The sequence below is a fragment of the Cucurbita pepo genome, chromosome 3 (assembly GCF_057944985.1).
Source record: "Cucurbita pepo subsp. pepo isolate OVF chromosome 3, ASM5794498v1, whole genome shotgun sequence".
Classification (NCBI taxonomy): Eukaryota; Viridiplantae; Streptophyta; class Magnoliopsida; order Cucurbitales; family Cucurbitaceae; genus Cucurbita; species Cucurbita pepo.
Genome location: NC_141800.1, coordinates 1906150 through 1920060, shown reverse-complemented (window position 1 = coordinate 1920060; position 13911 = coordinate 1906150). Strand labels below are relative to the sequence as shown.

At 34.3% G+C, this 13911-nt stretch overlaps 2 protein-coding genes across 3 annotated transcripts; both read left to right on the top strand.

Moving 5' to 3' along the window:
- The first annotated feature begins 212 nt into the window (after positions 1 to 212).
- NUDX23 (nudix hydrolase homolog 23) lies at positions 213 to 5505 on the top strand. Its single transcript, XM_087122663.1, has 8 exons — positions 213 to 769; positions 1447 to 1578; positions 2528 to 2604; positions 2746 to 2881; positions 2963 to 3103; positions 3675 to 3733; positions 4586 to 4650; positions 5273 to 5505. The coding sequence occupies exons 1-7, from the start codon at positions 461 to 463 to the stop codon at positions 4644 to 4646; spliced, it is 915 nt and encodes a 304-aa protein (XP_086978789.1). The 5' UTR covers positions 213 to 460; the 3' UTR covers positions 4647 to 4650; positions 5273 to 5505.
- A 930-nt stretch (positions 5506 to 6435) lies between these two features.
- LOC111789712 (Cation efflux family protein) lies at positions 6436 to 11632 on the top strand. 2 transcript variants are annotated; one of them, XM_023670380.2, is made up of 10 exons: positions 6437 to 7155; positions 7262 to 7370; positions 7880 to 7919; positions 8443 to 8519; positions 9318 to 9406; positions 10091 to 10160; positions 10310 to 10348; positions 10439 to 10589; positions 10775 to 10864; positions 11278 to 11632. In XM_023670380.2, exons 1-10 carry the CDS (start codon positions 6747 to 6749, stop codon positions 11377 to 11379), a joined length of 1176 nt encoding a protein of 391 aa, XP_023526148.2. In that variant the 5' UTR covers positions 6437 to 6746; the 3' UTR covers positions 11380 to 11632. The 2 variants fall into 2 exon arrangements, with proteins under 2 accessions (XP_023526149.2, XP_023526148.2); XM_023670381.2 differs by lacking the exon at positions 10310 to 10348 and having other exon boundaries at positions 6436 to 7155.
- Positions 11633 to 13911: the final 2279 nt, after the last annotated feature.

Sequence of the window (13911 nt, the reverse complement as noted above, 5' to 3'; positions counted from 1 at the left end):
TAATTCTATTTACTTAAAATTTTCCATTTAATTCTTTTTGTTTAAATATTTTGAATTGACATAATATTTATTGGTAATTGTTTTCATATTAAATTAATTATTCATTTACTAGAATTAGAATTATAATTAGAAAAACACATTTATTAATTTGAGTAGAGGTTAATAAATAAAACATAATTCATTTTTTAAAAAAATGAAAATTTTGGGTAATGGATAAGAACATTACCGATGAGACGAATCCGAATATGATGTACGGACATCCCCAAAAAATTTCAGAGCCCGAATTCAACGCGAGATTTTCGTTCATCTTTGTGCCCGCTGCGTGCTGACGGCTCTCATACCTCAATTGGAAAAATGGAAGAAAAGAGATGAAATGATATTCAAGTTCCTCATTGGAAGATCCTTTTGGTTGATTACGACTTCAAATTCCATACCGATTCAAAGAAATTGAAGATTGATAATGCTAAAATCTGTTCATCTGTTCGGTTGTTCATCTGGGTTTGTTTCAAATCTTCTGAAACCCAATAGTATTGTTGGATTTAGTCTTAATTTCATCTCTTCCAAACGGTTGCCAACGTCGTCTTCTTGTTCTTCTTCAAGATTGTCATGTGCTAGCAGCGGTTCCATGTTCTTGGCTCCTCGAACTGCTTCTTTCAAAGCGTTTTGTGGGTCTACATGTTCTGAGGCAAATCAAGACGGCACTTCCACGTCTCCCTTGTCTATGTCAGAATCACCGCCGCCATCATCTTCAACTGTAGTCCACTCAGCTGTGAGTCATTCTTTTGATTGATGAGTATCAATTTCACTTACGGTGCCTGTTTTCATTCATTTGGGTTCATTGTGACGATTAATTGTGTATCTGGGGAAAGTTCATCTTGCCCTATTAGATATTGGTCCCCTTAATGGTGATAGAAACGTATAGCCGTAGGATGGGTTGCTTGGTAACAAATGATACATACAAGGTTTTATGTTTGATCAATGAAAAACTCCCAACCTAGGGTGATTTGTATGAATTTCTTTTCATTTTTATTGCATTTAGCTTTTGCATTCATCGCACTGACTGGCTATATTGTTGAAGCAAGATTGACCGCACTCACACACCCACAAACAAAAATTAAACGAAGAGACACAAAGATTACGTGGTTTGGAGCAAAGAAATTCCCCTACATCCACGGGTAGCAACCAATCTCAATAATCTAAGTGTTTACAAAATGTATATCTCACACTCTCACACTACAAAATCTCTCAACAAAGTTCCTCCTAAATGACACTCAAATTCAATACCTCTCAACCATCCTAGACAACCCTTTATATAGGCATAGAAGTGTTAACGTCATACATGAAAAAGGGTTATGAACCAAATAAATGTCAATACATGCATAGGAGATACACGAACCTATTCTTCACTACAACTTACAACATATACGAATGGAATCTCTTATACAGGAAAAAATCCGTAATGTACGGTTCTGCCAGTGGTGTGGAGGCCAAACAAAGCATGGAATTCCTGATGATGAGGAGAAACTGAGAGCTATTTGCACAGTTTGTGGGAAGATAACCTATCAGAATCCAAAAATGGTAATACTCTTGTTTTGCATTAGATTTTTGTAGTTTGCTAGGCCAACTTTAAAATTTTGTCAGTGAGGCATTTTTTTCGTAACCAAATAGTTTATGTAATTACTTGAACGTGAATATAAGAACAAGATAATCATATATCTTCATTGATTCAGTGATAAAAGATGGATAACTTTCCGTTCAAACATGAAATGTTCTTTGCTTTACTATTATAATTTAGCAGGAGTTTACTACAATCAAGATCTGAATGTTTAAGCATGTACCGCAGTTTCTATTTGGAAAAAGTTTCTTGTTCATATATCATCATTTGGAAACATATCTTGCACTAGTATTGTTATAGTTTGCGTTTTCTGTTCTTATTTTATGTTTCTTTTTATGTTTTCCTTGTGGATTTGCTTAGAGCTATATATTACGCTAGTGTTAAAGAGTTTGTACATGCAGATATATCCATTGCGAACCATGTTCGCAAGGTGGACTTTGCTATATTTTCTTTCTAACGGTCCAAACTCATCGTTAGCAGATATTGTTTTCTTTGGGCTTTCCCTTTCAGGCTTCCCTTCAAGGTTTGTAAAATGTGTCTGCTAGGAAGAGGTTTCCACGCCCTTATAAAAAATGTTTAGTTCTCCTCTCCAACCGATGCGAGATCTCACAATCCACCCCCTTTCATGGCCTAGCGTCCTTGCTGGCACTCATTCCCTTCTCTAATCGACGTGGGACCCCCCAATCCACCCCCTTCAAAGCTTAGCCTCTTTGCTAGCACATTGCCCAATGTCTGGCTCTGATACCATTAGCGACTTTTGGTTATTAGAAATGGGTTTCTTCAACTGGGAAAGCCCAAAGAAAACAATATCTGCTAGCAATGGGCTTGAGCTGTTATTTTCTTGCTCATTAGTTTATTCTCCTATATGGATAATATCTATACTTTACGTATTTTCTGGATTGATACTTGTAGGTTGTGGGTTGTTTGATTCATCATGATGACAAGATCTTACTTTGCAAGAGGAAGATCGAGCCATCTTATGGCCTATGGTATGTACGTTGACGACGTTTAAATCCGTTAAGAAAACCAAAATGTGCATGACGCAGCAGCGAATAACTTATTGACACTTAGTTAATCCTTCCTTCTTTGATAACTTTTATTACTGCATTTGAGATCTAGTTATTCAATAGGACTCTCCCAGCTGGTTACATGGAAATTGGGGAGTCAGCTGTTGATGGTGCAATTAGGGAAACCTTGGAAGAAGCAAATGCAGAAGTTGAAGTTACATCCCCTTTTGCTCAGCTAGACATCCCTCTAATTGGCCAAGTAAGAAAGAAACATCTTTTCCTGATCATATTTCGGCGTCCCGTACTTAATATATGACGTAATCGACGTTTGTTTTTGTAGACGTATATAATTTTCAGGGGAAAGTTGAAGACACCCCATTTCTCTCCTGGTCCCGAATCCATAGAATGTCGTCTTTTTTCTCTTGACGATATACCTTTCGAGTCTCTTGCATTTTCATCCATGCTGGTTACCTTAAAACTGGTACGTGCCTTTTGAACTTCAATATGTTTGGATTTTGTACATTAGAGGCTCATATGGTGAGGAAGAAGAAGAATCTTATTTCTTTTATAAAAAAAAACTGAAACTGTGAGAAGTTACAATAAGACTCATAGTTTCTATGCTTTCCTCCTAAAAGGATGACCACAAAGCATTTGAGCCTTATTTTCGTAAAAATAAAGGTGTAATGTAATGGCCTAACCCCACCACTAACAGATATTGTCTTCTTTGGGCACCCCTTTTCGGGCTTCTCCTCAAGGTTTTAAAACGCGTTCGCTAGGGAGAGGTTTCCACACCTGTAATAGTCCAAATCCACCGCTAGTAGATATTGTCATTTTTTAGCTTTCCCTTCAAGCACTTCCCTTCAAGGTTTTAAAACTCGTCTACTAGGGAAAGGTTTCCACACCCTTATAAAGAATGCTTCGTTTCCCTCTCCAACCGATGTGCGATCTCACAATCCAAAAAAAGTCGGGGGTTACCGGTACATGAACTAGTAATTTTGCTACAAAATATTTGATGGCTTTAAAGCAACTGGATCTTGTTCTTGTGAGTGCAGTATGTTGAGGATGTCAAGGCAGGAAGAGTCTCATTCCATTATGGCACCATCAATAAAAGGTACTTATTCAGATATTCGATTAAATACATGTTTCATATTATTCTGATTCACATTGAGTAGATAAGTTGTAACATCTCAAGTCTACCGTTAGCAGATATTGTTCTTTTTGGGCTTTCTCTTTCGAGCTTCTCCTCAAGGTTTTTAAAACGTGGAGAGGTTTCCACACCCTTATAAAGAATGTTTCGTTCTTCTCAATCGACGTGGGATCTCACATAGGTTATGATATATTTAATCTTTTATGAAATTTCTTCATACTCCCACTCATGTGTTACACGAATTATTAATGTCAATTGGGGGAGGAAACACCAGGTGGGAATTCAAATATATAATCTCACCACTAAACCTATTATCTATTTAATCTTCTCTGTAGATGTAAGATCAAAGCTCAAAAAGGACAATATCTGCTAGCGGTGGGCTTGGGCTGTTACAAAGGGTATCAGAGCCAGACACCGGACGATGTGCCAGCGAGGATGCTGAGCCCCGAAAGGGGGTGGATTGTGAGACCCCACATCGATTAGAGAGGGGAACGAGTGCCAGCAAGGACGCTGGTCCCTGGAGGGGGGTGGAATGTGAGATCCCACATCGGTGGGAGAGGGGAACAAAGCATTCTTTATAAGGGTGTTGAAATCTCTCCCTAGTAGGACACATTTTAAAACCTTGAGAGGAAGTCCGGAAGTGAAAGCTCAAAGAAGATAATATCTGCTAGATCCCTACGGCCTTTAGGCCATGTTCTGCTCTCTTTAGTTCGATAATAATCATGCTCCCTAGTAACTAGTGTATAAGGGGTTGATGCAGTTCAATTCATTGGATGGTTTTGGCATTTAATTTTGTTTGTGGACTGTTTTTTTCAGGCCTGGCACTGGTGCTTCAGATATTCATGCCTATACTCTTGATTATCATCTAAGATTGTGACAAGGTAATTCCTATTGCGTAATTGTACCAGTATACAACAGGAATTCTTTCCCTTTTGATGAATTCCTTTTTGATGACTGTTTGATTTGTCAGTTGATAATTGATCGTTTATTCAAGGGTTCTTCTAAGCGTTTTTTAAAATGTATATGTTAGGGAGAGATTTCCACACCCTTATAAAGAATGTTTCATTCTCCTCCCCAACCAATGTGGGATCTCACAATCCACCCCCTTCTGGGCTCAGCGTTCTCGTTGGCACTCATTCTCTTTTCCAATCGACGTGGGAGCCCCCAATCCACCTCCCTTCGGGAACCAGCGTCCTTTTTGGCACACCGCCTCGTGTCCACCCCCTTCCGGGCTTAGTCTCCTCACTGGCACATCGCCCAGTGTCTGGCTCTGATACCATCTCTAACAACTTAAGTCCACCACAAACAACTATTGTTCTCTTTGGGACTTTCCTTTCGGGCTTCCTCTCAAGATTTTTAAAACGCGTCTGTTAAGAAGAGGTTTCCACACCCTTTTAAAAAATGTTTTGTTCTCGTCTCCAACCGACGTGAGATCTGACAGATAAATCTCATAAATATGATGCCTCTTATGGTTTCTTCATTGTTTTTCTTTCTATGATGCAGTTAAAAGGAGCTCAAAGGTGGGACTTGCAACTTTTGCTTGATGGCAGAAATATGGATCACTTACATTCAAGTGGAGGAGACGATACATCTGCAATTTTGAAACATTGATATGTCTGAATATTTGATTTCAACCCCTGAGCTTGTACAATTTTTGTATTGTTCATCATGCTACACTTGTTCAGTTGTCAGTTTGTTGAAAACACAAGAAAAAATGAAGGATCATTGGCTCTCAAGGATAGCACAAGATGTCTAGCCATGAGTATCAGACTGATAGAGAAAACAACCTTTTGGATAGCACAGGTTGTCTAGCCATGAGTAACGACCATAAATGCTTCCCCGAGAATGTTGAAAATTCGAATCTTCATCCTCACGGAAAGAAGTGGATGTCTTAGCTGTTGCGTTATGTTCATGTCGGTGTCACCATTAGCTAACTATTAACATCCGATCAACTTATAACGAAAGATAAAATGAAAAAAAAAAAATGTTAGCAATATTTATCTTAAATATAAAATATAAAATATAAAAAATTTAAAATTTAAAAAAATCTCTAATTTTACCATAAATTTAAATAAGAGCAAAAAAATCTTATATTTACTAAGAAATTGGTACTCTAACGACCCAGATTCACCGCTAGCAGATATTGTCCTCTTTGGGTTTTCTCTCTCGGGCTTCCCCTCAAAACTTTAAAATGCGTCTAGGGGAAGGTTTTTATAAGGGTGGTTTGTTCTCCTCCCAACCAATGTGTGACATCACAATCTACCCTCTTTGGGTCCAGCGTCCTCGCTTGCACTCTTTCCCTCCTCCAATCGATGTGGGACCGCCCACAAATCCACCCCCTTTGGGTCCCCGCGTCCTTACTGGCATACCGCCTCGTGTCTACCCCTTTGGGGAACAGCGAGAAGGCCGACACATCGTCCTCTGATACCATTTGTAATGATCCAGATCCACCACTAGCAGATATTGTCCTCTTTGGACAAATTTCGGGTCGTTACAGGTACTACTATAACTACTTTTTTTTTTCAAAAAGAACTGTAAATTTTGGTAAGTTATTTAATGAACAATTTTATAAATGATTAAAATTATGTCAAAATTATGGGGTTTTTTTTTTTTTAGTTATTATTTTCTTAAAATAAGAGTATATTTTAGGAAAAATAAATGAAAGATTGAAGAGCGCCGTACGTGACGTTCCATTTAACGAAATCCAGGTTCTTCGTTTACTTCCAAGTCCTCAGCCATCGCCACCGTGTCTCAGCTTCCTACCAATTTCGTTTTGTTTGATTATATTTTTTTTCGATTTTCTTCACTGAGCCAATCCAAGTTTGAAACTCGGAGATCTTCTCTGTTCTCTTCCAGATCTCCCGCCGTAAAATCCCAAGATTTCTGGTGTCGAATTCGAAGGTTGGATGGTTTTCGGGACTTTGCTCCTGTAGCTTCGAAGTTTTATGTTGGGAGAATCAAACTCCCGTTGTAAAATATGGATACTGCATCAAATGATTCCCAGGATTCTTGGAATAGGGATACCGGATTTGGCGCCAATGATAGGAGGTTCGCTTTTTCGCGTCGAACTTCGTCTAAGCAATGGCAAGAGCCACCCCACACGCCGATTCCTATCAACTCCGACGATTCGGCGAAGCCTTTGCTTTCGCGGAATATGTCGAGCATAAACATTCCGCCTGGAAGCTACTTCGCTTCCGAAAGTAATAAATTCTATAGTGTAAAGGATAAATCAAGCGATAAATTATCGGTTTTGTCGCTCGCCTTTACAATTTTAGAGAATGTGAGATCTGGGAATCGGTATATGAAGAGGCTATTTCTGATGATTTCGCTTAATGTTCTATATACAACTGCCGAGTTAGCTATTGGTCTCCTTACTGGCCGTATTGGTATGGACGTCACTATCCTTTTTCCTCTTTTAATTCACCATCCTTTATGTCGAATTTATTCTTCGTGTGTGAGTAATTTATCTTCTTATTTTTCTTATGAATTCAGGTCTGGTTTCTGATGCATTTCATTTGACTTTTGGCTGTGGTCTTTTAACATTTTCATTGTTTGCCATTGCTGCCTCTCGGAGTAAGCCTGATCATGTTTTCACCTACGGGTAAGGTTTTATTTTCTCATGCCTCTGAAGCCAACTTAAGTATACTAAGTTTTTAGTTAATTGTTACTATTTCGATCAGTTTTTACTCTGTTGAAAGTAGTTTCTTGGCATCTTTGAGTTCTGTGCCTAAATTTTAGGGATGCTTTTCAATTTCTCTCCCTAATCTTTTGTAAATTTCAATTTCATCATTCCCTTGTCTAACTTGTTATGAGTTGTGAAAGATGAACCCATGAAAAATGAAAGTATACTATTAACTGGCCATCTAATTTGAAAATACTAATTTTAAATTTTGCATCATCACTTTCATATATTGGTGGGATTGAAAAATTATAAGTATATTGAGAACAAAATCATATGTGAATTGGAACACAAATAAAGCGTCACAATTTGAGCACATATCAAGAACTTGCAAGTTGGTTTTGTTTTGGATATCTCACATACCTTTTCACGGTTTTCCGAACTTTATTTGATTACTAGAGACGGTTAATTGTAGTGGTTTGTCTTACCAGGTACAAAAGACTAGAGGTTTTGGCTGCCTTTACTAATGCTGTAAGTATTCAAAAAATTTCATGTTTATGCATATTTACTGTCCCTGGAACTCTTCTGTTGTATGCTATCCTTTTTTTACTGATGGCTGGTTGGTTCATGTTCTTTTGATCTAGATATGTATTCGTATCAACTCTTTTAAGTCCTATGAGTTAATTACCTTATAGTTATTTCTTTGTTTTCTTTTATAAGAATTATTTCTTTCCTTTTCAATATTCATAACCGGATATTTTAGTGGAACAGAAGCAAAACCCTGATTTTTGAATGGATAACACCTCCAAAGAGCAGAGTGGTGTTTCACTTTGCTCTTCAATTTTAGACGCTAATTTTCATTTGCGGTCATAGTTGGTTCTTGCTGGTCTTCTGCTTTTTCTAATCTCCTAACCTCTTGAAGTGATTTGATTTATCTATACATTTCTTAATGATCACGTGTAAGAAAATTTTAATTCACTTAACTCCAAAAATTAATTTCTGTTATACTTTTTTGCTACCTGGACATTTACTACTCCGTTACATGTGTAGACAGCTATTTCTTTTGTTCCTGTCTTTCTCATTAGCTGTGGAAGCACTCCATGCATTTATACAAGATGAATCTGAACACAAGTAAGTAGTTTCCATAAACAATAATTTGGAGACGAGATGTAATATAACTGTGATTCTTTATTAGAATACAATCTAGAAGCTTTTCCCCTGTCAATTCCTCGGTGGTAGTCTATTTTGCTGTTTTCAGGCTCTTGCCACTTAAACTTGTCGTATATTTAATGGTTTAGGTTTCTAATTTCCCTTTGTGTACCTTAGATGCCTTGGTTTGTAGATGTTCCTGTTATGCAAATTTTTTAATTATTTTAATATATTTAAAAAAAAAAAAATTCATATTGTAATTTTTAGCTGGCAGAATTCATGTCCACAGGACATGTCTGTGGACTTGACACAGACATGGTGATTGATTCTACTAGGAAATATTGTTACAATATAAACAAACACCTTTGGGGAAGCATATATTTTATAAAACGATCAACTTATATATGTATGTGTGTGTGTGTGTGTGTGTGTGTTTGCATATACAAGATACATTGCTGTTACGCTTACCATAAAAAGGTCATGCATTTTTGTTGCTTAATATGATTATGTGACAGTGTATTGGGATGTGTAGGTGTCCTAGACTCTTTCATTCAGATTCTCTTAGTATGTCTATATATTTAGATACTCTTAGTACGTCCAAATATTTAGATATTCGTAGTATGTCTATATATTTCGATACTCTTAGTGTATCTAGGCTTTTTTGTAATAATGACCTTGATCTAATTTTGTATGTCTATTCATTTGAATGAGTTCTTGTGTTATATTTTATAGTGATTTACCATGATTTTAGTATACTTGATAATTATTTTCACCTTGCAGGCACTATTTAATTTTCTCAGCCGTAACAAATTTAATGGTCAATCTTATCGGTGTTTGGTTCTTCAGGAGCTATGCTCGCCTTAATCTTGGTGAGTCCCCTGTTTTAGGTTACATCATCTGGCTTCATTGACAAGACTAGGCGTATGTGTTAGATTTAAGATAGTATGTATTAGATTTAATATTTTTCACAAGACTAGGCGTAGGACATTGTAAATATCTAGTAACTACATACTATTAGGTCATTTCGTCCATTGCTTTTGAAGTACATGATACAGACATATACTCTCTCCCAGCTTCCCATAATTTGTATAATATCTATAGTATCTATTTAGTGTTCGTAAAAAAATATTTATTTAAGTGTGATTATATGATTGTATTTTCGGAACAATAATGTTCTCATACTTGTAATAAAGCTCTAAACTAACATATTACCTCATTTTCAAGGGGAAATTTAAAAACTAAATTGTGAAGTAATATAAAATCATGGTAAAATTATAATTTTTCGTTCCACTTTTTGTCTATGTAGTCCTAATTTTTCGTTTTTCATAAAAAATCAATTACTTTTTAAATTTTTGAATTATGGATCTATCAATGGGAATTTCATCATGGCATGTCCACTATAAAAATTGGTTGAATTGACATCAATATAGTAGATAATGTTGTATGAGTTCATCTGTGTCTGCCAAGACGATCTTCATATTTATTGGCTTATCATTCAAGCCGTCAGGTCCATGATTTTGATGATTGTCTCATCCATAGATCTTCGCTTTTAGTGTACAGAAAAGCTGAAGATATGAACTACCATTCAATTTGCTTGCATGTTCTTGCAGATTCTATCCGCAGGTAAAATATATTCTCCTCTCTCTTCTTCTTTCACTTCTACATGCATGTTTGCTCTTCCAATAACTGCGTGTGAATATGCATGCCTTGTCTGAATATAAATCTTTTAGTGACATGTTTATCTTTGAATCATTTTTGCCAATGGTTCTCAGTGCAGGTCTGATATTGGCATCCTGGTTTTTGTCTCTTGGGTAAACTAACAATGCACAAATCGATCCTTTTTCTCAAGTTGTCTGCTTCAACTCTAATCTCACTTGCAACTTGCATTTCCTCCTTGGCAGGGTTCAAAATGCTGAAGTTTTGTGCTTAGGACTGGTTTCAGTTGCAGTCTTTATGATTGTCATGCCTCTCTTTAGAGCAACCAGTGGTGTTTTACTTCAAATGGCACCGCCTAGCATTCCAACTTCAGCATTAAGTAAATGTTGGAGACAGGTTTGTGCATAAGCATGCATTATATCATGTACCACGGAAGTTGTGAATTAAATTGCTTACATTTCTAAATGTGAAAAATTAAGGAACTCTTTGACAATTATTTTGTCTTCTGTTTATAGATAACCGAAAGTACTTTTTGTTGTTCATGATGTTACAAGAATGTTCATAGTTTTATACTTTGACAGATTTCATCCCGTGAAGACATATTAGAAGTCACTCAAGCGCGATTTTGGGAATTAGTACCTGGTCAAGTTGTTGGCTCGATCACTCTAACGGTAGAGTAACTAGTGTTAAGCATACTTGTATTCAGTCATTTCTAACATTATTATGCATCTGCAATCGTTAATAATCCTTTTAGTTATGATGTGACCTGGTAGTTTCATTCTGTATATTTGATTTTGGGAATTAATATCTGGTCAAGTTGTTGGCTCACTCTCTGCATAATTGTGTTCTGTCATTTCCAACATTGTTATGCATCTGCAATCGTTAATCATCCTTTTTGTTATGTTGTGATATCAACTGGTAGTTTCATTTGTGCATACTTGTTTATGTCATCTCTAACATTGTTATGCATCTGCAACAGTGAATAATTCTTTTTGTTATGTTGTGCTATTACCTGGTAGATTCGTTGTGTATATTTGATTTTCCAGTCCCAGTTCTGACATTCGTGAAATCACTGTTGTTACAGACAAAGAAAGGATCGGACAATCACCAAACGCTCGATTTTGTGCATGGTATGTATCATGAATTAGGCATACAGGACATGACAGTGCAAACTGAAGATGCTTGAGTTGCTGCTGCTCCATATTTCTCCGCATTCTTCCCATATGAACAAGGTGATGATATCCTTTAGCTTACCCATACTATCAATTTTTCTAACATCCACATCAGGTTTATGATATTACCAAGTATCTCCAAACATGTTCCTCTGTTCCTCATAGTTCATAAATGTCTTAATTTTTCTTTCTTATATATGTTATATGCCAATTATGTCCAACATGTTCCACATTAGGCCTATCAATAACATGCATGATTGGTATCAATTTTTGTCCCATCATATATATATAATGGTTCGAACTTTTTTCAACCATCAATAAATGTTATTTATGAAGTCATTTTCAAATATTTTTTTTTATTGAATGAATAGAATAAATAAATGCTTATATCTAATTACGAGTCTTTAGGTTTATTTTAAATGCTTAAAATATATTTTTTACAACATTTATAAATTTATCTTTAATATTTATGTAAGATATAAGCATGATTATTTAGATTTTTGTACCTATTTGTAGACAAGATGAGATGTTTTGTTATTTTATTTAAATTGGAAGTTTCTCCTCCTTACGCATCCCTTTGATTAATGAAACATCAAAACAATAGAAAAAAAAAAGTTAAATAAATATTTGGCCATTCAATAACTACCTTAGTTTTAATTTCCATATTTTTTATTTTTTAAAAAAAAAATAGTCTACCCAAAATATTTTTATCAGATAATAAGCTAGTGCACATGTTTTTGTAATGAAATCAAAATTTTTAAAAAAATAATAAAGTTAAGAATAAGTTGTCACATCATACTTCAACACATCCCATCAACTTCCCATTAATATCACAATTAAAAAATTAATGAATCTTTAGGGCGTGGTATCATTTTAAAATGTACACATTGAGTAGTGAACTCGATGAAGCTAAAGTGAAATATTTTATCCCGCTCTACCTAGGAGAAGATTAAAATAACATCTCAACTAAATAAGAGTTTTAATTATACGGGTTTCTTGATTTAAATTCGATTAAGATTATAATTAAAAATGAAACCCTATTTTAACAAAATTTTGTTAATTTATTCAATTAATTTTTTTTTTTTCTATAACCCATTGATCAGATAATGTAGTTGATGCAATTAAGGTTGAATAAAATAAAGTTTTAATTAATGGAAAATATTGCTTATGAATTAAGGTTTTTAAAAAAAAACATTCTTAAAAGAACCATTAAATAATTAATTAAGTCATTTTGTTTGCTTTATTATACTTATAACATTGCGCAGGACGAAGAGGTAATTAACAAAATTAATTACTAATTAAAGTCAGCTATTTTATTGAAGTATATATAAAACGAGGGTTTAATCTGTGGGTCCCACCACGATAGTGACATTTTATTGTCGTTTACAAAGACTCAAATACCCACCACTTGTCTTTTTTATTTCTCTTTATTCTCCTATAAAGTAAAAAGATATTTCTTTTTCTTTTAAAAGTATATTAAAAAAATTTAATTGGAGAATATACATGATACATAAATTGGGAAATTAGACCAATAAAATTTAGAAAAATCAATCCAAACTTACAACTTTTTTAAAATTTCTTTTTTACCATTTTTTACCATCGAATTCGTGAAGTGAATAAAGTAAAAAAAGAGATAATTAGTGTTGTTGTATGTCAGAAGTCGAGGGAACATCGTCACAAACAAAAATAGTTGACTATAACAAAGACGTGCACGTAATTGATATTGAGCAAATTAATATAAACTCGACAAATCTCTCTCCTTTTTAATTGGATATTTAGACGACCTTGTCTATTATTTCAAGTAGTGAGTTTCAATTGTCTTTTTCGTTAGGCCGATTAAATTAGATTTACTAGACATTATCATTCTCTCACATAAATGTGTTATTTTTAATTATTTTGTAGTATTTACTTTAATTTTTATTATTTTTTAAAATATTTTGGAGATAACAAAAGAAAAAAAATGTAGCTATATATATATATATAATTCGAACTTTAAAGGAAAACTCGAAGCCTTATAACCCCGACAAGTATTTATGACTCTTTTTGTTAATTTTATTTTTTTAAAAAAATATTTCTCTCAAAAATCAATTTTATAATATTGTCGTGAAATTTTCTCGATATTATATTCTATTTTAGTCTTATTTTTTAATTACAAAACAATAATTTTAGTTATTATATCCAACTTTGTTAAATGATGAAATTAATAGATAAATATATTTGAATTTAATTAATATTATAACTATTTTTCACGTATAATGAAATTTAAACATAACATACACATAATATTTTTAAAAAATTAAGATATAATTTATAATTAATATTAAATTTAAGAAAATGACATAATTATTATTAAAAAAAATTATTCACACGTTTTTCTTTTTATCCCCTCCATTTAAAATATTTGCATCTGGCGCACGCAAGGATTAGGTATTTACATTTTTTATAAATAAAAAATAACCCATTTTAAATTTGTGATATTTTAGGGATCCCTCTGCAAAAAGGAATCCCATTTTCTCAACAAACAAACAAAACTTGTCATTAGTGAT